At 40.8% G+C, this 23,760-nt stretch overlaps 2 protein-coding genes and 1 long non-coding RNA gene across 4 annotated transcripts; 2 read left to right on the top strand and 1 right to left on the bottom strand.

Moving 5' to 3' along the window:
• The first annotated feature begins 3,897 nt into the window (after window positions 1-3,897).
• Window positions 3,898-6,383, top strand: EDDM3B (epididymal protein 3B). Its single transcript, XM_061430608.1, has 2 exons — window positions 3,898-3,951; window positions 5,585-6,383. Exon 2 carries the CDS (start codon window positions 5,603-5,605, stop codon window positions 6,041-6,043), a length of 441 nt encoding a protein of 146 aa, XP_061286592.1. The 5' UTR covers window positions 3,898-3,951; window positions 5,585-5,602; the 3' UTR covers window positions 6,044-6,383.
• Window positions 6,384-12,346: 5,963 nt separating this feature from the next.
• LOC133255959 (uncharacterized) lies at window positions 12,347-22,289 on the bottom strand. The gene is made up of 2 exons (XR_009739067.1): window positions 21,614-22,289; window positions 12,347-12,599 (listed from the first exon to the last, which is right to left on the bottom strand). It is a non-coding gene; the product is annotated as an uncharacterized LOC133255959 (long non-coding RNA).
• Window positions 18,848-20,513, top strand: RNASE6 (ribonuclease A family member k6). 2 transcript variants are annotated; one of them, XM_061430607.1, is made up of 2 exons: window positions 18,848-19,192; window positions 19,720-20,513. In XM_061430607.1, the coding sequence occupies exon 2, from the start codon at window positions 19,725-19,727 to the stop codon at window positions 20,187-20,189; it is 465 nt and encodes a 154-aa protein (XP_061286591.1). In that variant the 5' UTR covers window positions 18,848-19,192; window positions 19,720-19,724; the 3' UTR covers window positions 20,190-20,513. The 2 variants fall into 2 exon arrangements, with proteins under 2 accessions (XP_061286591.1, XP_061286590.1); XM_061430606.1 differs by having other exon boundaries at window positions 18,849-19,126.
• Window positions 22,290-23,760: the final 1,471 nt, after the last annotated feature.

Genomic DNA, 23,760 nt, shown 5'->3' with positions numbered 1-23,760 from the left:
ATTTGTGTGTGTGTGTGTGGTGTGAACCCATAGGATTTACCCTATTAGCACATTTTATGTTTACACTGCTATATTGCCCACCTGTTAAAAAAATTAGGGGTTCAGAAGAGTCCTTCATAAGACGTGCTACTTTGCCATGTGGATTGTTTTGAGCTTCCCCGGTGGCTCAGACTGTAAAGCGTCTGCCTGCAATGCAGGAGACCTGGGTTCAATCCCTGGGTCAGGAAGATCCCCCGGAGAAGGAAATGGCAACCCACTCCAGTACTCGTGCCTGGAAAATCCCATGGACTGAGGAGCCTGGTAGGCTACAGTCCATGAGGTCGCAAAGAGTCGGACACGACTAAGTGACTTCACTTTCATTCACTTTATTTTGAGTTAACGGTAGTGAAGCACGTGAAAACTGAAGAGAAACTGCTGCTTTTGCGGCTAAGTCGCGTCAGTCCGACTTGTGCGATCCCATAGACGGCAGCCCAGCAGCTCCACCGTCCCTGGGATTCTCCAGGCAAGAACACTGGAGTGGGTTGCCATTTCCTTCTCCAATGCATGAAAGTGAAAAGTGAAAGTGAAGTCACTCAGTCGCATCGGACTCTTAGCGACCCCATGGACTGCAGCCCACCAGGCTCCTCTGTCCATGGGATTTTCCAGGCAAGAGTACTGGAGTGGGTTGCCATTGCCTTCTCCGGAAGAGAAACTACTGCCCCTCATTTGACTTCTTAGAACAATTTAACTTGGGATTTTTCCCAGAAAAAGAGCTATTAGAAGACATAAAATGGGTCTTTTGTAGTTTGCAGCATCACATATGAGCCCTAGTAGTGTCTCCCTCCAGCTCCTACACTCCTTGAGCCACTGCTTGATTTAGGTCATCAGTGGATACCACTAACTTGCTGGGAACTCTCGAAATGTATGGGAACATGATGGCCATTTTATCTTTTCTTAGAATCATCTCTCAAGTCCTCCATACCCAGGTGCCCAGAATTCTTGCCTTTTTACTCCCCCTCTTGATTCACCCAAAGAACTAGAGAGTAGTTGGATTTACAATGTTCCCTGAGACAACCCCTCTCCAGTCTATTGGTGCCCAATTCCCCATTATTCAGGGGAATAATGAGCTAGGGCTTAAATTGCACCAGAGTTTCTGTAAATACCAACATGTCCCCATCTAACTCTGATGACTTATTTCCCATTTGAAGAGAAGAAACAAGGGGATTCCCAGGTGGTCCGGTGGTTGGAATTCTGAGCTTTCATTGCAGGGAGTATGGGTTAGATCCCTGGTGGAGGAATTGGGATCCTGCAAGTCAACCCTCCTTGGAAGAAAAGTTATGACCAACCTAGACAGCGTATTAAAAAGCAGAGACATTACTTTGGAAACAAAGGTCTGTCTAGTCAAAGCTATGGTTTTTCTAGTAGTCATGTATGGATGTGAGAGTTGGACTATAAAGAAAGCTGAGCACTGAAGAATTGATGCTTTTGAACTGTGGTGTTGGAGAAGACTCTTGAGAGTCCCTTGGACCACAAGGTGATCCAACCAGTCCATCCTAGAAGAAATCAGTCCTGAATATTCATTGGAAGGACTGATGCTGAAGCTGAAACTCCAATACTTTGGCCACCTGATGTGAAGAACTGACTCATTTGAAAAGACCCTGATGCTGGGGAAGATTGAAGGCAGGAGGAGCAGGGGAAGACAGAGGATGAGATGGTTGGATGGCATCACCAACTCAATGGACATGAGTTTGAGTAAACTCTGGGAGTTGTTGATGGACAGGAAAGCCTGGTGTGCTACAGTCCATGGGGTCGCAAAGAGTCAGACACAACTGAACAACTGAACTGAACTGAAGTCAACCTGCATGGCCAAAAAGAGAGAAGAAAGAAGATGGCATTGCTATTAACAAGTTTTGAAGATAAGATATAACTAAATATTCTGGATATAACTAAATATTCTAACTCTAGGACAAGAAAAATAATTTTTCTTCTACCTTCTAGGTTCTGTCTGTGTTCCCCTCTGTCATAAAAAATAAATTAACAAAGGTAAGTGTTGCCCTAAGACAATCAGACCACCAGGCTTTTTTCCAGCAAAAAAAAAAAAAAAAGTTTATTTGGGATCAGCAAAGAATTGTAATTTTGGGGAGGCAACCATGGTAAGCCACATGCAAATCCTCAGCAAAAATGGAGAGGAGAACTCTTTTATAGAGGAGAAAAAGAAGTTGAGAGGGCTACAGTAAGCAAAGAGCATGTGACTTTTCATTGGCTGAATTGCAACAGTCTCTTAAGATCTGAGCCAGAAGAGGCAATCTTTCTTCTTCCCACTGGCTCTGCTATCCTTGTAGAGTGTGAAAGCTTCCCCTTCTGGTCTCCTGACTCCATTTAAATGAGATTTCTATTTATTAATTTTTTTTAACAAAAAACAAACAGAAGCTTAACAACATGGATATTTCCCATATGCATAGGAGATACCCAGGAAAGCTGATTAAAACTTGATAATTGGACCAAGCTGCTACTGCAAATAACATTTTTAGCTAGAAGCAAAAGTTGGGGATAGTATTTGGGGACTACAAAGGGAAGGGAGCAATTCAGCAGAATTTGAAAGGAGCAAACATTTGGTCAACAAATATTTGTTAAACCTTGCAGAGATCATGGGAACAGAGAAAAAAATTTAACAGACCTCCCTGTCTACACATCCAGTTCATATTATACTATAATTATCCATGGTGATAGCTCTCTTTCTGAAATAAGTCTTCTATCTACATTCTGTTGACTGAAAAAAATTCACAATCTAAAAGTTGAGAATTACGTTTTGTTCAGTGGACTTACTGAGGACTTAAGCTTGGGAGACAGCCTCTCAGCTCTGAGGGACTGTTTTGCAGAAGTAAGGGAAGAACCAGGATATATAGGAACTTTCCCCCAAAAAAGCCACAAATAGTTGGAACATCAAGAGATTACTGTCAATTAAAGAAAAACCAGGCAACTCAAGTTTAACAAATTTAGCACTTTTCCTTGTACAGAAAGATGCAAGAGTCTAGACTCACCAAAATCTTTCCCTGATATACACCTTACCTATCTAGGCCTGTATCCTGTTTATCTCCATCCTGAATTCAACTACTGCAATGACTGCTGGTTTGATGGCCTCAACATCCTTTGTTTCCTGGAATGGCAGGTGATATTCTTTGTCCATAACTCTTTTAGGTAGTTAGGGAGAAGGTCAAATGTTCTTTCAAAATCTTTTGGACCTTGATTGTTTTCAGCTCAAAATAATCCACCTGCCAAAGAGACATATTCTGGGGAGGCAAATGTTACTCCCCTCAGAGGCATACTTTGGGTGGTATATTCTGCTACACTTCGTGATACTCTGATAACAAGGTGGCCCAGTGAGAAATTCAGCCCAGGAGACTTAGCTAGAAACAGCCCTTGAAGAAAAATGTTAATAGAAAACACATTTGAGGATCTCACTTTATCTGCAAAATGTGCCTTTGACTAGATACTTTTCAATTCTCAATGAAAGTCCAGAAGTTTACAATTTCAGGTGCAGTTTCCCTCACTTAAATTCCCCTGGATCGTAACCATCCAGGGAATTTCTCCTAGAATTTTGTTGGGAAACCAGTTTAGGAGCCAAATCTCTGGTTGTCTCCTGAAACCCCCCTCTGGGATTATCCAGGGCCTTATAATTTCTTAATGCCCACAGGTCAGTCTTTGAAGTTTGACTCCTTTGCTCCAGGCTATTCTCAGAGTGAACCCAAGTGTTCTAGATGAGAAGATACAGGAACTGGTTCTCATAGTAAGTCTGTCTTACCCCCCTCCCCACAACTACTGCCAAGTAATTGGAGTGCTGTACCTCCCACTGCTATTCCTTCCATCTTTCCTTCACTTTTGAGATTTCTTGGCTCTAACGAAAGGGGAAAGACACACTCCATAAACTGATCCCCACTTTGACCAGTGACAGGAGTGTTACATCTAAATAGGGTGAGTTATGGTTAGAAGGGCTGGTACTGAGGATGCTTGGAGGGAAAGGCCCAGGTATGCTGGACGGGGAAATTAAGATGGTGGGATTAAGAACAGACAGTGATCCAACTTGTAAGTACCAATGACCTGAATTCAATTCTGTATGAATCGCATTGATACAATTCTTAGAGCCTCTCCCCACTCTTCTACCCCTCCGGCTTCCTCCTCAATCTTCCTAAGCATAATATCATTGTCCCTTGATATCTATGGAGTATTGGTCCAGGACCCCCATGCCCAGGATACCAAGATCCAGGCATCAAGTCCCTTATATAAAATGGCATAGCATTTGCATTTAATCTATATATCTGAATCATCTCTACATTACTTATAATACCTAATACAATTTAAATTTTATGTAAATAGCTGTAAGTACAATATAAATGCTATGGAATTAGCTGACAGCACAAAGCAAATTCAAGTGTTACTTTTTAGAACTTTCTGGATTTTTTATATATATATATTTTTAATTTATGGTTGTGGTTTGTTGAATCCCTGGGTGCAGAACAGGTGGATACAGAGGGCCAACTATACACTGAAGCAGCTTGAATCCTGGTCTTCTCAACCTATTTAGGCCTTCTGAGCCAGGGATAGGGTATCACAAAAGAGAAGGCACCTATCCCTTATGCTGTGTTTGATGTAGCACTTGACATTCTCACAAATGCTCTCAATGCATATATCTCATAAGACTCTGGCAAGTCTGAGGGACGGATGATTAGGCCCATTTTGGGGCATCATGCTCAGAGTTGAGAACTAGGATAGACATTCCACAGGGCCAGATGTAGTCCTCATGGTAAATGAGGGCAGAGAGCTAGTTTAAAGGGGAGACTTTTTCAAGCAACTCTCTGTCCTAATTTTGAACACAGTAGCTCTTGTGTGGGCAGTTTCAATCTTGGTACCTGATTGATTAGAAACAATAGTTCAAAATTGGAGCTCATTGTGATGACATTCTTAACAACAGATCAAGATCATTTATAATGACAATAATTAGGGAAATGGCTTCTGAGAAGGGGTGTGTGTAGTCAGAAGTGATAGCCTGTTTCACAGGCTTTGGGGAAGTGTCATAAGGAAGACAAGATCCTGGGAAGCAACATCTTTCAGAGTCACTGTAGCTGCAGCCTAGGATTTCAGGGAACCAAAGCCTCCTGCTGAGAAAATATCTCCCAAGTCTCTATTCATCTTCTGCATACCCTTTAAAGGTGACAACCTTTTGCAATTCACAAACATAAAGCTTAAAATCCCATTTTTTAAGGATATACACTCCTTTATGAATTGATCTGGATGCAAAACAGTTAGCTAAAGGGAAATAAGTTCCTTAATTCAGGTAGAAGAGAGGGCAGACAAGAGGTATTTGGAACTGTCAAAATAAACTTCATTAATTTTTTACAACTTTGCTCTTGTCTCAGACAGGCTGTAGCATATTGTCATTTCTTGTCAACTTTATTATCTAATGAGATTTATCTTCCAGCCTGGAAACCAAATGGTAAAATTGGGTCCAGGTGCCTACACTGACAGAGAAAGGAATTTTAAGGTGGAGCTCAGCTCTTAGGGCAGTGTTGAGATAATGCTTTCTTCTCTCGTCCCTGTGGATCCACAGGTGGTCCTGGTGACTGAAATGGCATCCACTCTAAAGGCCCTAGGCTCTCTGTTGGCTCTGCTGTTTCCTCTATGTGGGCTCCTTGTACACAGCCAGAACCTTTCCTGGAGGGAATTTATGAAACAGCACCACCTGAGCACAAATTGGGAATTCAGCAAGTACAAATGCAATGATCTGATGAGGGAAAGAGGCATTCCAAAAAACAAGAACTATCACATCTTCATCTATACCTTATGGCACAAAATTGTACATATATGCATGAGGAACTGGGGAGACCGCCACAGAAATGTATATATATGGGCCACATATCCCTTCGAGGTACTCAAGTGCATCCGGAAGAACAGCAGAGGCAATTACAAAGATTACAAGAGCTACAGCTACATTGAATTCCATTGCAGCAGGAATGGGTTTGTTGATGGCATAGAGGACATGAGGTTATTAGAAGATATCAGCAACTAGAAAGTCCACCCACAGCCACAGCTTTCAGTGTTCAGTGCTCCCAAGTGGTGGCCCCACCTACATCAAGAGCCCTTATGTTTATGTACCAACGTTTTTCAACTACTTAGCATTTTTCACGTGGTTTCTTGCTCTCATAACTGCCCATGTTGCTTCTCTGACTGGAATACCCTTCCCCTCTCATTTATCTGATTTTCTTCTGGTTTTTTTTGTTTTTTTTTAAGATTCTGCACATATGGCGTCTCTTTTTTTACTATCCTAGGAATTTTCCTGATATGGATTCTCCTTATACCTTTGCAAACTGAATGATCTTCCCATCCCTAAATAAATTATATCATTCCAATGTGTATGGCATGTATGTATGTATACAGAGTATGTGTTGTGTGATTAGTACAGGTGTTTTAAGTGTGTGTTATATAGCTTATGCTTAAATGTGATTTGTACTGTTTATAGGTTTAAAGTATGTTACATGTGTCTGTCTCCTGTGTGTAATAGGTTTCTGTGTGTGATGAATGTATAACTATTTATGCACTAAGCAGGGGATAAGATGTGATGTAGGCTTTGATGGTGGGGACATGTTGAGTTCCACCCAGATTGGTGGGTGTGGCCAAAGCTGATTAGGTATAAAATATTTAGCATGTTCCTGGCACATAGCAGGTGCTCAGTCAACAATGATTTTATTCCTTCCTCATCCTTTGACTTGGTATTTTAACTTTGAGAAAACAAACATGACAAGTGCCCAGCAATTGTCTGCTCTCTCTAGGTTTCATTAAAAGTATCTGTAAGGAGGGTACTGCATTTTAGATGAGTTAAGGTCATATGTTTCCTGATGAATAAAATATCAAGTAGAAGATATGAACATAAATCAGTTTATCTGCTAATAATCATGTTCACTTGGCAGAAATATAAGGTAAGGTTGCTGCTGCTGCTGCTGCTGCTAAGTCGCTAAGCCGTGTCCGACTCTGTGCGACCCCATAGATGGCAGCCCACCAGGCTCCCCCGTCCCTGGGATTCCCCAGGCAATAACACTGGAGTGGGTTGCCATTGTAAGGTTCAGTTCAGTTCAGTTCAGTTCAGTCGCTGAGTCGTGTCGGAGTCTTTGCAAGCCCATGAATTGCAGCACGCTAGGCCTCCCTGTCCATCACCAACTCCCAGAGTTCACTCAGACTCACATCCATCGACTCAGTGATGCCATCTCATCCTTTGTTGTCCCGTTCTCCTCCTGCCCCCAATCCCTCCCAGCATCAGAGTCTTTTCCAGTGAGTCGACTCTTCACGTGAGGTGGCCTTTCAGCTTCAGCATCATTCCTTCCAAAGAAATCCCAGGGCTGATCTCCTTCAGAATGGACTGGTTGGATCTCCTTGCAGTCCAAGGGACTCTCAAGAGTCTTCTCCAACACCACAGTTCAAAAGCATCCATTCTTCGGGGCTCAGCCTTCTTCACAGTCCAACTCTCACATCCATACATGACCACAGGAAAAACCATAGCCTTGACTAGACAAACCTTTGTTGGCAAAGTAATGTCTCTGCTTTTGAATATGCTATCTAGGTTGGTCATAACTTTCCTTCCAAGGAATAAGCGTCTTTTAATTTCATGGCTGCAGTCACCATCTGCAGTGATTTTGGAGCCCAAAACAATAAAGTCTGACACTGTTTCCACTGTTTCCCCAACTATTTCCCATGAAGTGGTGGGACCAGATGCCATGATCTTCGTTTTCTGAATGCTGAGCTTTAAGCCAACTTTTTCACTCTCCACTTTCACTTTCAACAAGAGGCTTTTTAGTTCCTCTTCACTTTCTGCCATAAGGGTGGTGTCATCTGTATATCTGGGGTTATTGATATTTCTCCCGGCAATCTTGATTCCAGCTTGTGTTTCTTCCAGTCCAGCGTTTCTCATGATGTACTCTGCATATAAGTTAAATAAGCAGGGTGACAATATACAGCCTCGACGGACTCCTTTTCCTATTTGGAACCAGTCTGTTGTTCCATGTCCAGTTCTAACTGTTGCTTCCTGACCCTTAGAGGACTTTAAAGTGAAATTCTGTTCAAGAGTGAGGCTTAAGACTTACACTCTGTTGAAGGAAAGAAGAAGTATATGGGAGAAGGAAATGTTGAAGACAGAAGTAAGTAATGTCCACAGTAGTTCTGTTTGCTAAATAGGGGATAGAGACACAGGGTAAGAGAAATGTTCATGTCATATAATTATGCCCAGGGCAGGTATGTGAAGGAGAAATACTAAACACTATTATTCAGTCTCCAGCATCAACAAATGACTCAAACTTTGAAACAACTAGAAAAAAGACCAAGGTATAAACATTTTTATACCTTGACAAACCTAGACAGCATAATAAAAAGCAGAGACATTACTTTGCTGGCAAAGGTCTGTCTAGTTAAAGCTATAGTTTTTCTAGTAGGCACATATGAATGTGAGAGTTGAACCACAAAGAAGGCTGAATGCTGAAGAATTGATACTTTTGAACTGTGGTGTTGGAGAAAACTCTTGAAAGTCCCTTGGACTACAAGAAGGTCAAACCAGTCAATTCTAAAGGAAATCAACTCTAAATATTCATTAGAGGGACTGATGCTGCAGGTGAAGCTCCAATACTTTGGCCACCTGATGTGAAGAGACATCTCATTAGGAAAGACCCTGATGCTGAGAAAGATTGAAGGCAGGAGGAGAAGGGGATGACAGAGGACGAGATAGTTAGATGGCATCACTGACTCAACGGACATGAGTTTGAGCAAGCTCCGGGAGATGGTGAAGGACAGGGAAGCCTGGAGTGCTGCAGTCCATGGGGTCACAAAGAGTTGGACATGACTGAGTGACAGAACAACAATAATATAAAAATTTTAAATTAGCTGATATTTTAAATTAGTTTGCATGCTGTAAGGAAGCAGAATTTTCCACCCTGAAATATGCCTCTTTGGCATAGGGATCATTTTAGCCTGGTTATTTTTTAAGAATCAGCAGACATGAGAGACATTCTGAAAACCAAATAGAAGTTATTTTTTTAACTCTTTTGTAGGAGACATTTGGGCTTCCTAGGTGGAGCTAGTGGTAAAGGACCCGCCGGCCAATGAAGGAAACAGAAGGGACATGGGTTCAATACCTGGGTCAGGAAGGTCCCCTGGAAGAGGGCATAGTAACCCACTCCAGTATTTTAGCCTGGAGAATCCCACGGACAGAGGAGCCTGGTGGACTATGGTCCATAGGGTTGCAGAGAGTCAGACACAAATGAAGCAACTTAGAATGCACACAAGAGACAATTACAGGTAAAAGGGAAATCTCCATTTGTAAGAGTGTCTTCCTGCTGTACCAGGAAGGTGGGTGGTGGCGACTCATACTCTAGAAACTTACCGATGGAGAAGGCAATAATAAATCTGCAAAACAACCTTATCCTTGTTTACTGTGTTTTTCTTGATCATCTTCCATAGATTCCTCAACCTCAACATCTCCTTTCATTTTTAACTAAAGATGGTGTTTAAGGTGATGGCATCAGCCATTTTGGTGAGTTACTCAGCTTTCCAGGTCTCTGCTATTATACGTGTTATTAAACATTTATTTTTTCTCCTGTCAATATCTCATATAATATAATTATTGTACCAGTTAAGTTCCAAGGGAAAAAGGAAACAAATTTTCCTCTCAGCAACACCTTCCTAGAACTCGGGCCTCAATGAGTGGCCAGTGAATCTAGATTGGTCATCATGTTCCAAAGAGCTCCTCAGCTTTGCAGTGTTTTCAGCCTACTTGGGAATGAGCAGAACCCTGGGAGATAAAGAACTTTACCAACCAAACTGACAAGAGATTAGTATTAAACAATAGTTCTAAAAGCAGATAGGATAGGGAGTCCCCAGAGAAGGAGAACCAGGAAGGGCTTTCTTAACAGAAGAGAAACCATTTTAGCCATAGGCATTTTGTAGTCTAGACTTGGCCACAAGATCTTAAGGGAAGTAAGGGAACAAAGGGAAAACAATCAAGAAGTAATTGTTCAGCAATAAAACAGTGTCTCAGTTCCTCTTCAAAGGACATACATAACAATCCGATAAAGTCTTTTGAGTTCCAGATGCAGGACAGAAAGATGCTGTTGACTGTCCTGACTTCAGTCAACTAAAGCTTGGACTCTATCAACAGTTCCCCAGTTCTACACCCAATTCTCTGCTCAAGCCGCTTAGTAATATGCAAGTACCCTTAGCTTAAAACTTCCCCTTTTATGCTGTTTGCGGAGACTGCTTTGGGAAAAATCTCTGGTGTGCTCCTAACTTGCTGTGTGCGTGCTAAGTTGCTTCAGTCGTGTCCAACTCTTTACGACCCTATGGACTGTAGTCCACCAGGCTCCTTGCTGCAAGTAATAAATCTTTCCTGCTCCTGATCTTTGCCTTGATTGTGTCTTTTGGCTTGACATCCATGTTAGGTAGTTAGAATAGGAAACAGGAGTCCAGAATGGCGGAGGCTAAAATACAAGGAACAGAAAAGCCCGTGAAAATAGAACAAAGGAAAGTCCAAGGATGGGACTGAGGACCTCAGGTAGAACAAACAGCATCCTGGCTAGCCCACTTTACATAGGGCACGCCCAAGGGGAGGAAAAAACAGATAAAAAGAGGAGCCAAAGGGCTGGGGCTCTCTCTTCGCGTCTTTTGGGTCGGTATGCCCTAAAGCCTCAAGGATGTATTTTCCTTTTATTTTCTAAATAAAACACAGAGCGGTAACACTGATCTGTCCGAGAGCTATAATACGGTCTGTCCGAGGGCTGAGAGCTGTAACACAGTCTATCTGAGAGCTGAGAGCTGTGACATGGTCTGTCTGACAGCTGTGACATGCTGAGGGCTTTAATGTCCGTCGCTACAAATTTTTGTTGTGACAAGATAGAACCGAGGAGATTACACTCACCTCACATCCACCAAGAGGTGAATTCAGTTTTCTGGTGGTAATAGTTCTTCATCAATGATCAATTTACATATGGGAAACATGTTGTTTTTCTTACTTGATAAATACTGCTTTAAAATGTACTGGTGTATTCTGGTTTATTCTAGATAAACTGGTGTATTCTAGATAATACTGGTGTATTCTAGAGTCATATTTTAGGATTGTCTTTTCAGCTCTCCTACAATAATTTTTCACAAATACTTCACTTTTAAAATTCTTTAAAATTTGTTTTTATTAAAATGTTAAATGATGGTGGTTCAAAGCAGTATAGGAAGAAAATGAATTTTAAAGAAATTATTAACAGTTGTAAAAAATTAGTAAACAATACAGGAGGGCATGGCAACCCACTCCAGTATTTTGCCTGGAGAATCCCATGGACAGAGGAACCTGGCAGGCGTTGGTCCATAGCATCGCACGGAGTTGGACCCGACTGAATCGACTTAGCAGGCACACACACACACATTCTCAATTAAATAGAACTGGAAGACCAGAAGAGGGAGCTCTCACACCCTGTGAACAGAGCAGAGCCTAGCAGGGCTAGCCAGGACTTTCCTGGCAAGGATTCTGCCAATGAAAAGCCATGGACTCTTTGTTTATTATAGCCCTCCAACTTCCTTTTTTTCTCTATTAAAGTGTTCTCTTTCTCTTGCTGTGCAGGGACTTATTTCTTGACTGCTTTTCTTTCGTTTCTCCATTTCCCCACTTCTCTAATTAGTAACTGTCTGCATCTGCTCTTTGGAAAGGGGGAAGTTCTGCAAACAAGAAACGGAAAGACTTTTGTACCCGGAGGATTCTGCAAGGTCTTGCTCAATTTCAAGCACACAATCTTCATAATCTGACCTGTGCCCCGCTTTCTAGGCTCATCTGATATCACTCACTTTACTTGTTCTCTTAGTAGTAGTCATATGTAGCCACTTACAGTTCCAGGAATATGCCATGCACATTCCAGCCACTGAAACTTTGTTCTCACTTCTTGCCACTTGGTGACAATCTGCCCTGTGTTTATGTCCCAGTTCAGTTCATGGCCACTGAGAAGCTGCTGGGCTCCAATCCATGATGACCCCTTCCTCTTAACTCATTTACATCACACATTTGGCATTTAGCATATGCTGCTTTGTATGGTTAAAATTTTTCTCATATTTTATTCATTCATTCATGTATTCATCTATTCAATAGCATTTATAGAATGCCTACTGTGTGATAAATGCTGTGCTAAGCAATTATGGTAGAAGGTGAAAAAGCCAGTTTCCATGCAGTCAAGGGAGTCAAGTTCTCTAGAACAGCTTCTTATAACCTGGGGACTTCAAGAAGTCCATGAACCATGTTCCCAAGTCCAAGGTCTATCTGCTTGCTGCACAATAGGCCAAGGAATCAGAGATGAGGTGTTAAGGCAAGGAATACAACTTTATTCAGAAAGCAAGCTGGAGGAGAAGATGGCCAACTAATGTCTCAAAAGAACCATCTTGTTGGGGGGATATCTGGTTTTTTTATAGAACAGAGAGGTGTGGAGAAGCTGAGGAAGTAAAGTAAAAAGGTCATAAGTCTCACAAATGTTTCCGGGAATGGCCAGCTTCAGGGTGGGTAGGTGTTAATTTCTTTTCTGCCAGTCACAGGTGGACAGGGTCAGATTGTCTCTCTGTGAATAGTCAAGCAGAAGAGCAGACCATTAAGCATGATTATAATAACAAAAGCAGCAAAAAGCAAAGGTTAAAATCGAAGAAGCAGATCCAACATGGAGCAAAAATTGGCTCTTCCTAGTAACAAACCCACTGAAATTATATGGATTCTTCTTGGTATGTTTCCATTTGGGGACAGCAAATCAATGGCTTTCATCAAATTCTCACAGAAGTTTACAGTCATTGGTCTAGTGGCTGTGATATAATTACCACACATATGCACATAATTATCAAAGATGCTATTAATCTAGTCAAAACTCATTTTACAAAGTAGGGTTGGTGGTCCCAAAGTAATTTATGTTAAAGATACTCTAACTGGAAAAATTTCAGATTTTGTCTGTCACATGGGATAGCCCATATTTTAGGAGTCAGCATTTTCTGGGACAAAGATATTATTCAATGGTCTTGTTCAAAGATAGATATTTTAACAAGATATTACACACATCAAAATTATAATAACTCCATAAACACTCTTATACAAAGTTTATTTCTGATCCAACAAAGCACTCTAGTTCACATCCATACTGCTGATGGTGAGCAGGTATGAGATGGGAAAAGGGAAAGATGGCTTGCTGTGACATCTTCACACTTTGTTCTGCATTCTGAGAAAATTTCTATCCCTTTTTGCTTTCATGAACTTTTTGCATTTTATAATCCTCAAATCCTCCCCTCAAATATTGAAGAATCCTAGCAATAAAGTATCTTATGACACTCATCAAAAATCCTAAATTTCCATTTGAGAAATGGGAGGCAGGTATTCTTGTTTCCCCCCACATAACCTTACGAGTAGCTATAAGTCCAAAGCTAGAAGTCAATTTGCTTCACAGAGAAATTCTAACTCAATTAGAAGGAATGAGGGAAAGCTATTAAGTAAATGTGTGGTTAGTAAAAGCCACCCTGCTTTGAAGACCTGGAGCAAAGAGCAGAAGAGCAAGACAGCAAATCTGATGTTTCCTAACTGAATTTACACTTCAATTATACTTTGGTATAATTGTAATATAATTTAACAATGAAAATAGAATCCAGTGAGTGCTAACAGGGTCTGAACAATTAAGAGCTGGAAGAGTTCTGGGCCTGGAGAGAGGAAAGTTTGGAGGAGAGGATATATGAGCATGGTCTACAAAGATGGGTAAGCAACCAAGCAGACTAGGTTGGAAAGGATGATCCAGGAAAAAGAAATAACACCTGTAAAACTGTGAAGTGTGAATTTTTTTTAAAGTTAAAATTGTGGCTATCAAGAAAGTCTAAATAATAAATTCATGTCATTGAATAAGCTCATAAATAAACCCAATTTATTAAATTCATCAGCAATAAGGAAGTCAGTAACATCCAAATAAACAGTTCAAATGTGACTTTAGTTTACAGAAATGTATATTCTTAGCTGGATAAAATTCATTTGCATCAGCATTAACAGGAATGACGCACTGTTATCATTTTATGAAAGTTTATGTCTGTTCTGCAAATCAAAGGTATACACCTTCACAGTGTCTGTTCATCTACAGCGGGTCTGCTAGACAAATCCTGGTACTAAATGAAAAGACTCCCAGTAATCTCTTTTGTCCATTTCCAAGTCTTGGACAGCTTTCTTTTCTGTTATTGTTGTTATTCAGTTGCTAAGTTGTATCCAACTCTTTGAGACACCATGGACTGCAGGGTGTCAGGCTTCCCTGTCCTTCAATATCTCCCAAGTTTGCCCAAGTTCATGTCCATTGAGTTGGTGATGCCATCCAACTGTCTCATCCTTTGTCGTCCCCTTCTCCTCCTGCCCTCAGTCTTTCCCAGCAATAGGGTCTTTTCTAATGAGTCAGACCTTTGTATCAGGTGGCCGAAGTATTGGAGCTGCAGATTCATCATTAGTCCTTCCAATGAATATTCAGGGTTAATTTCCTTTAGAATTTACTGGTTTGATCTTCTTGCTGTCCAAGGGACTCCCAAGAGTCTTCTCCAGCACCACAACTCAAAAGCTTCCATTCTTTGGTGCTCAGCCTTTTTTACGGTCCACTTTCACATCCATTTTATAACTACTGGAAAAACCATAGCTTTGACTATATGGCCCTTTGTGGGCAAAGTGATATCTCTGCTTTTTAATATACCAAGTTTGTCATAGCTTTCCTTCCAAGGAGCAAGCATCTTGTTTAGAAAATGTATGGAGATCATTATGACTGATGTGAAAAGGAAGAAGGAAGTCACAAGAAATAGTCTGATACAGCAATAGGCCAAAGAATAAACTGTATCACACACCCAAATTGACCAATGAGCTAAGAGTTGAAGGCCGTCTTCAGTGTCAGGAATTCAATTCCACAGAAACAATAAAACTAAACCTCACAAAGGAACTTGGAACTCATTACCTAGCATCAGCCTCTGACTCATCGTTCTGGCCATCACTGGCTGGATGCCTCACACAGAAATACATCAGCAACCATGAAAGAAGGAGCATTCTAAGAGGTCTGAATATGGTTGATAATTGTTATAAGTATTAGATTGAAGACTGATCTGTTATTTCAGGACAGGGCTTCGAGACTGTTACTTTTGCAGTCAGCAATCAAATAAAGGTCTAGAGAATAGAATATACAAAATAACAGGCCATAGACCTAATCCCTTCTCAATGAGGCATGGGTATGGAGAAAACATAGATAATAGAGACCCTATCAGATGCCCTGAACTTGCTTTAGAATTTTAGGGCCGGCACAAGGGCCCAGCCAATCACTGGGGTCCATTTCCTGCACAGGGAGCATCTGATGGGATTCAGGACATGTTACTACTGAATATGGCACCCTGGCATATTGAGGGCTTCCCAGGTGTGCAATGGTAAAGAATATGCCTGCCACTGAAGGAGACGTAGTAGACGCAGATTCTATTCCCAAGTGGGGAAGATCCCCTGGAAGAGGAAAAGGCACCCACTCTAATATTCTTGCCTGGAAAATTCCATGGACAGAGGAGCCTGGTGGACTACAGTTCATAGGGTCACAAAGAGTCAGACATGACTGAGCATGCACGCATTAGCTTATGGAATATTTCAAGCTAAAGGAATTTGAGAGATGGAAGATAGTGCAGGAAGGATTTTCTGACCTTCTGAAGCAGATCAAGAGATCTTCATGTGAGAGGAGCCCTCCCTATGTCTAAGGGGAAAAGAGAATCTTTATCTCTGATTTAGATGAATAGGTCTTGAAAGTTTCTCCTTTCTTACTACACTTAGCTTGTACCTCTGTTCTTTCACATCTGTCCATGTCTTCCCACTTTTTGTCAAACCTAGCATAAAAATGCTTAGGTTTAATCACTTCTTAGGGTCTTCATTTCCTAAGAAGTGTTCCTATGTTCCTTATACTAAATAAATTTGTATGCTTTTATCTTATTAATCTGTCTTTTGTTACAGGGACCCCAGCCAAGAATTTAGAAGCGTAGAAGGAAAAGATATTTTTTCTCTCCTACACTTTAAAGGTTTGGGATAATTTAAGAGAGTTAAGAGAGGTATATTCCCCTATTCTTATATTCCCCCATCTGTCTTGCACCTTACTTATTATAGCAAGACAAGAATTCATCTGCCTGAATTAGGACAAAGTGGAAACATTATCTCAGGAGTCAAGCATAGGCCCAGTCTTAAAAACTTGGCCACTGGGTGAAAATCAGTGTCAGCCAAGAAAAATGGTTCTCTACTAAGAATCACTGTGGAGTTAATCAAACATAGATATGCAAAGACCTCAGTCCCCCAAATTCAGATTCAGTAGGCCTAGGATCTTGACATTATAAAAAAATTTATAGGCAATTCTGATGTGAGGTCAGGATTAGGGGACCCCTATCTAGGGACATGGATAACTTGATATTGTTTTTCTCTGTAGTAGACTTCGAATACAATCAAGTTGTGGAACTTCAAGGAGAAGGGAGACTATTCTAATACATAGGCTGTAGAAAAAGACACTTGAGTGCTAGGCAAACAGACATCTTAAAACATTTTTTTAAATTAATGGACTTGTTGGTTCAGAGCAATTTTATTTTATTTTTTAAAGATATTTATTTATTTATCTAGGCTGTACTGGGTATTCATTGCAGTGTGTAAGCTTCTCTAGTTGTGTTAGGCAGGCTTCTCCTGTTGTCTGGTGCTCAGGTTTATTTGTCTCACAGCACGTGGGATCTTAGTTCCCGGATCAGAGATCGAACTCTTGTCCTCTGCATTGGAAAACAGATTCTTCATCATTGGACCACCAGGGAAGTTCCCAGGACAAAATTTTAGATTCACAGAAAAATTGAGTAGAAAGTACAAAGAGTTCCCATATGCCTCTTCTTCCTTTTCTCTTCTCCTAACCACACAGTTCCCAATTTTCCTATTATTAACATTTTGTTTTACTGTAGTGCTTGTTACAACTGATGAGTCAGTATTAATACATTAATACTGGGACTTCCTTGATGACCCAGTGTTAGAATCCACCTTCCCATGCAGTGGACCCAGGTTCAATCCCCGGTGCAGGAACTGAGATCCCACATACCACAGAGCACCTAAGCCTACCCCTGCGCCTGTGCTCTCGAGTCTGGGTGCAGTGAACCCACATGTGACAACTAGAAAGTCCGTAAGGCACAACAAAATAGCTCACGTGATGCAACTAAGACCAGATGCAGCAAATAAATCAATAAAATTATTTTTTAAAAAATACATTGACTAAAGTCCACAATTTACACTAGAATTTGTTCTTGCTGTACACATTTTTGACAAGTGCATAATGTCATTGTACGGGAAGAAAGTTTTCCTTAGCACTCTTATGGTCCTTGGCTGGGTCTGAAAATTCAGCTGACAAAGATCAGTAGAAGAAAAGCATACAATTTTTATTAAATATTCACATGCTCATGGGAGCATTCACAGGAAAATGAAAATCCAAGTAAGTGAACACAGCAGGAAGCTTTTATACCCTTTAGACAAAGAAACAATACCTCTGTAAAGAATTGACAAAACAAAGGGGTTTGGTCTCTGGATAGTATACCAAAGACCAGAGTTGGTATACCCCTTCACCATACTATCTCTGCGTAGTAAATGGTGAAGAAGTAACTAAAAAGATAGTTTTTGAGATTCATTTGCAGATTCTACTGGTGTCCTCACTGGGATGATGACAGTCTCTCTCCAGTAAAAGGAAAATTTATTTTCTGCCTTTGGACAGAAAGAGGGAAGCTTGTTTTGCACTTCATGATTCTTAATTGCCTTCAATACAAAATAATTTTTATGTCAAAGAGCCATATTTTGGGATGACATGTTCTGGTTCCTTTCAATATGAACATGGAACATCTCTCCATTTATTTATATCCTCTTTTGATTTATTTCATCAGAGTTTTATAGTTTTCCTCATATTGATCTTGTACATATTTTATTAGATTTACACCTAAGTATTTCATTTTTCTTTGGTGTTAATGGAAATGTTAGTGTCTTTATTTCAAATCCCAATTGTTTATTGCTGGTATATAAAAAAGCAATCAATTTTTGTGTATTAACCTTGTATCCTGTAACTTTGCTATAAACAGACTAAATTTTACCCTGAAGATTATTTGAGCCATTTAAAGTATTGGGCAAGAGTGTTTCACTGTTACATTTATGTTCAAGAAATGTTAATCTGGAAATAATGTGTAGAATGGATTGGAAGCAAAAGAGACTATAAACAAAGAGTCCATGTAGGAAACTTTTATGTGAGTCGTCTATGAGGCAATAGGTTCTGAATAAAGATATTGCAGCCCCAACAAAAAGGTACGAAAAGGTTTATCAGGCAAATACCCTAAATGCGCCCTGCTTCATATGTATGGGTCTCTTCTCACAGTTTCCTCTTTGGGATGCCCTTGCCATCTTCTTTACCTAACTTCTAATTAATCCTCAAAACTCAGGGCAGGTGTTGTGCCTTCCAAAAATACTTCCTTTCTACTGTCTCCAGACAATTACCTTGATCACAGCTGTAAGTGCTACTTATATTTATTAATATATTATGTATTAGTCCATTAACCTATCTCTATCATGAGCTCATGAATCAGAGTAGCTCAGTAGCTGGCCTAAAAAACATACACATAAATGAATAGTTCATTCAAGTCTATTGTTGAAATCCACATACCAAGTATGTGGCAGTTATTACATCAGATTTTCATGTATATTTTCTCCTAAAGAACTGAAATCATTAAAAAAAAAAAAGAAGTTCAAGTAAGGAAGGAAACACCATCTCATATCAGGAAGTGATCAGTTCCTCAAAACTGTGTTTTGAGTCTCATTATTTTTAAAATAAGCTTACTCTCCCTGTGTCTACAGTGTAATTGATACTATTTTAAACAGCAGGTTTGAAAATCTAAGTGTTTCATCCATACTGTCCACAAGAAATTCATCTTCCAAGCTCTAGGTTTCTCTTTCTTAGGGTTCAGAACCCTTCCCCACACAGGCAGACCTAGCATGCCTGGGAGGAGAACAACAGACAAAAGCTTCTGGTCCTGGGACTAAGTACTGCTGCTGGAGCCCCATCGTGGAGACCTGGTAAGCCCCACAGCTGGGGAGCGAGTGGGCGGTGAAGATAACTGGGAGATCCAGGTCAAATAGAAGGTGGGTAAATGTTTCAGGAAGCAAGAGACAAGGTTTCTTTTCCTTTGTAAAAACTATTTATTTATTTGGTTGTGTTGGGTCTTAGTTGCTGCATGCAGGATCTTTGATCTTCATTGTGGCATGCTGGATCTTTAGCTGTGGCATGTGGGATCTAGTTGCCGGACCAAGAATTGAAGCTGGGCCCCCTGCATTGGGAGCTCAGAGTCTTAGCTACTGGACCACCAGGGAAGTCCTGGGAAGAGACAAGGTTTCTGACGTGGGCAGCATCAAGCATCAAAGGAATGCAGGTCGAAGAGAAGAACAAGATATACCAATCAGAGTAAAGGTTGTCTTACCTCAAATTCCTCCTCACTGGGCTTTAGTTTCTTCAAAATTGTGAGACTCAAGTGAGAAAGGAGATGGTTAAAAAAAAAAAAAAAAGAGCTATGAAATCTTAAAAGGCAGAGTGAAAATATGAATGGTTATGAGCAATAATTTCTCTCTTATTGCTTCTACTGCTACGATCTATTTTCTCTCTCCTTGCACAGAAAAGATGGGGCCACATCTTCTGGGACGTTCTTCCCTCCTCTTATTGCTGCTGGGAATGTGGTGGTCAGTGCGTCCACTTTGTGCTGTGCCCAAAGGTCTCACCAAGGCTCGCTGGTTTGAAATTCAGCACATACAGCCAAGGCTTCTCCAGTGCAACAAGGCAATGAGTGGTGTCAATAACTACACTCAGCACTGTAAACCTGAAAACACCTTTCTGCACAACGTCTTCCAGGATGTGACTGCCGTCTGTGATATGCCCAACATCATCTGTAAGAATGGCCGGCACAACTGTCACCAGAGTCCAAAGCCTGTCAACCTGACTCAGTGCAATTTCATCGCGGGAAGGTATCCTGACTGCCGCTACCACGACGACGCCCAATACAAGTTCTTCATTGTTGCCTGTGACCCCCCTCAGAAGACCGACCCCCCTTATCATTTGGTTCCTGTACACTTAGATAAGGTTGTTTAAATCACTTTGCTTCTCGCTCAGCACAAATTCTCTTATGATCTCCTCCGGTTTTCTTGTCTTTTATTGATTTTCCTGGTTCCCATAGAAGGAAAAAGGAGAGTATTGGAAAAATTAGAGTGGAAAAAATGAGGATACCAGATCAGAGTTGGAACAACAAAAAAAAAGTCAGATGATTTTCTGCCTTGGAGCTCTGTGTTTTGAAGGAAGGTAGTAGATAAAAGGGTAAAGGAGGGTCCAGATCTCCATATTTTTAACCTTAGGAATTTGGCCAACGTTTGCTGTATTGTGTTCAGAGCAATAAAACCATTTTTGGTTGCATTATAATGAGTGTGTGTATAAGTATGTTTGAGATCCCTTTCGTGTCATTGCCAGCCTGGAGCTATCTAGGCCTGCATTTGCCAACATTCCAAGAACTACTTTGGCCCTAGGCAAACTTTGAGATTATTTAGCAACTGGGGCCTCAGCCATGTCCCTCTTCCTTGTGTTTCTGGGATTAAAGAGAAAGAAAATTGTCCATCCCTTCAAGCTCTGCTCATAGCTTTACATATTTCCCCTGAAATACTTGTCTGTGTTTGTTGGAGGTGGCACTGATACAGAGTGCTAATGGCATTTCACACACAGTGTTAGTGGTTCTAACACTGGTAACTGAGGCATCCTAGATCTTAACTATTTATTTCTATATTTAATCAGATAATGTTTTAAATATAAATAGTTGAAGGGGACTTCCCTGGTGGTAGAGAGGATACAGGTTCAATCTCTGGTTCGAGAAGATTCCACACGCTGAAGAGCAACTCACCCCATGCACCACAACTACCGAAGCCCCTGTGCCTAGAGCCTGTGCCACTAAACCAGAGAAGCCCCTGCAACCGGAAACCCGCTAATCGCAACAAGGAGTAGCCACCACTCACCGCAGCTAGAAAAAGCCAGTGAGCAACAATAAAGACCCAGCTCAACCAAAAATAATAATAAAAAAAATAATAGTGATAATAATCCACAGTAACCTTGGAGTCAAGTCTCCCATTCTCTACTAGAATGAACAAAGAGAAAGTATTGATCACGGAGGGAGTCGGGGCGCGGAGCAGGGGAAGCACTGGGAAACTAAAAAATTTTTGTTCTACCCATTGGGGTTTTGGAACAGATTTTTTTTTTTTTTTTGATCATATACATCTTTGTTTACTGTAACAAGAGGTTTAATCAGCCTAAGGGAGTTGTGACATTCATTCAGCTGTCCCTTTGAGGGGTCAGACTCATCGATACCCTTTAGACTCTGGCTCCTGACACATTGCTCACTCTGGTGGGTGCCCAATCTTTTGCCTCAGTTCCTGCTATGATATCGTGTGTCATAGGATTTCTTTCCCTTTGTACCTCCGCTTCCAACGCTTGGTAAGAGAAAGTGCGTATGGTTCACCCTAATGACACTGTACCTCGTTTTCAACTTGTGTGTCTTATTTCCTAATCACCCATCATGAAGGGCGTGGCTGTCATGGAGCAGGAGCAAGCGGTGTCTGGAGGCGTTCCTGGTAGTCACAGCCGGTGCTGTGCTGCTCCTGGCAGCTAGAAGGCAGAGAGTCCAGGGAGGCTCTAACAGCCTTCAGTACAGGATGCCCGGGATAGAGGGTGCGTGGGTGGCAGAGTCAGTAGTACTGTGACGGAGGAAGTACTGTGACAGAGAAGCCCTGGCCCAGGTCCTTCTGGGAGGGCCCATTTAGTCTGTCACTGGGAGTCTGACTTGCCCACACCCTTGTTTGAGTGGAAGCTGTGTCCTGGAATAGGTATTTGATTTAGAAACTGAAGGACTGGGATTAAGAATTTAGGTCTTAGGAGGAAGGGAGAAAAAATAGTTTTCCACAAACCCTTCTAGGTTCTTGGCCTAGACCCCTCTGTAATAAAAAGACAGATTAGCAGAAGAAAACAATTTTAGTTACACATGAACATATGGGAGCCCCACAAAAATATGAGCCTCAAAAGACAGGAAACCCTGAGGGGTTTTAGAGTCCATGTCTCTAGTGGTATCCCAGGGCCAAGCCTGGTTCCAGGACCATTAGTGCTGGCTTAGAGATGCCACAGTTCCCAGGGAAAATGAGCTAAGTAGACAATTCATATATCTCTCTTACCCACATGGTATGGAAGCAGAATTTGAGTATCAGGTCAGATGACATTGTACTTTTAAAATTTCATATTGACTACAGGAGGTGGAGCCAATAAAAACAGTATGCCCCTCTTACTGCTTTACTTATTGACTTAGAAAGATATTTTAACTAGTTCCATTGGGGGCGCAGTGGAGAAGAATACAATTGAAAACCATTTCACTGATAAATTCAATACTCTTTTTAATTTGTAATGCTTTGGGGGGGTTTTTGTTGTTGTTTTGAAAATGCCACACTATCTGTGCTGTGCTGTGCGTGGTCACATCCAACTCTTTGTGACCCCATGGACTGCAGCCTGCCAGGTTCCTCTGTCCATGGGGATTCTCCAGGCAAAAATACTGAAGTGGGTTGCCATGCCCTCCTCCAGGGGATCTTCCCAACCCAAGGATCAAACCCAGGCCTCCTGCGTTGCAGGCAGATTCTTTACTGACTGAGCCACCAGGGAAGCCCAAGAATACTGGAATGGGTATCCTATCCCTTGCACACTATCTACATAGGGCTAATAGAAACAGAAAAGGTAATGTTTAGATATGAGGCAAGCCCATAGAGGAAGCCTGTGTGTGGGTGTCAGAAGAAAGGCCCAAGAACCTCATGGGAAGGAAGAGCACATGCTGTTGAAGAGGGGAATTCTTCTGGAGCTCCTCACTCTTCTTGATAGATTTTATCATATCTTGCCCTCTCTCATGCCCTCCTTTCATTTTTAATGTGATTAATTACTTTTCAAAAATTAAACAGTGTCGATAAATACTAATATATAGCACACAAATAGATATTGCTTTTTATTTGCTTACCATTTTAAAATATATATATATAAAAACATTGGAGTCCATTTTATTCCTCTCTCCATTTCATTCCTCTTAACTCTTCTCAAATGAAATCATAAATTTAGGGTGTTTCCAGTCCCATTTTTTATACTTATACCTCATGTATAATATATTCATAAACAAAATATAGTTTCCATGTACTATTTTAAGATAATTTATATAAATATTATCATGTAATACAAATCATTCTGCAAGTTGTTTTTGTTCATTCAGCAGTGTTTTTTTTAAGATTCATCAGTATTAAAATGCATCTTATTGATCTTTTATTACTGATGTTTTTTCCTGTGTATTAATAAACCATTATTTATTTATCAATCATCTGTTGATGGATTTTTGGGATGCTCCCAAATTTCTATTCTAATAAGCAGTGTTGTAGTGATATCTTTGTACATTTCTTTGTGTGCAAAAGTTTTTACCAAGGTATATCTAGATGTGGAATTTCCAAGTCATATATATTTTTAATTTTGCCAAATATTGCCATATTTTCTTCAAACTTGTCAACTGAAAGAAAGACACACAGCATAAGAATTGAGAGTTTAAGTTGTATTCATGGTTTTACTGAGGACTAGAGCCTGGGAGACAGCCTCTCAGTTAGTTCTG

The sequence above is a fragment of the Bos javanicus genome, chromosome 10 (genome assembly GCF_032452875.1).
Source record: "Bos javanicus breed banteng chromosome 10, ARS-OSU_banteng_1.0, whole genome shotgun sequence".
In the NCBI taxonomy this organism is placed as follows: Eukaryota; Metazoa; Chordata; class Mammalia; order Artiodactyla; family Bovidae; genus Bos; species Bos javanicus.
This window is presented reverse-complemented; position numbering and strand designations above follow the sequence as displayed.

What these genes read in the sequence shown, in the direction of transcription:
- RNASE6 (XM_061430607.1), top strand. Translation starts at nt 19,725, where the DNA reads ATGGGGCCACATCTTCTGGGACGTTCTTCCCTCCTCTTATTGCTGCTG.
- EDDM3B (XM_061430608.1), top strand. Translation starts at nt 5,603, where the DNA reads ATGGCATCCACTCTAAAGGCCCTAGGCTCTCTGTTGGCTCTGCTGTTT.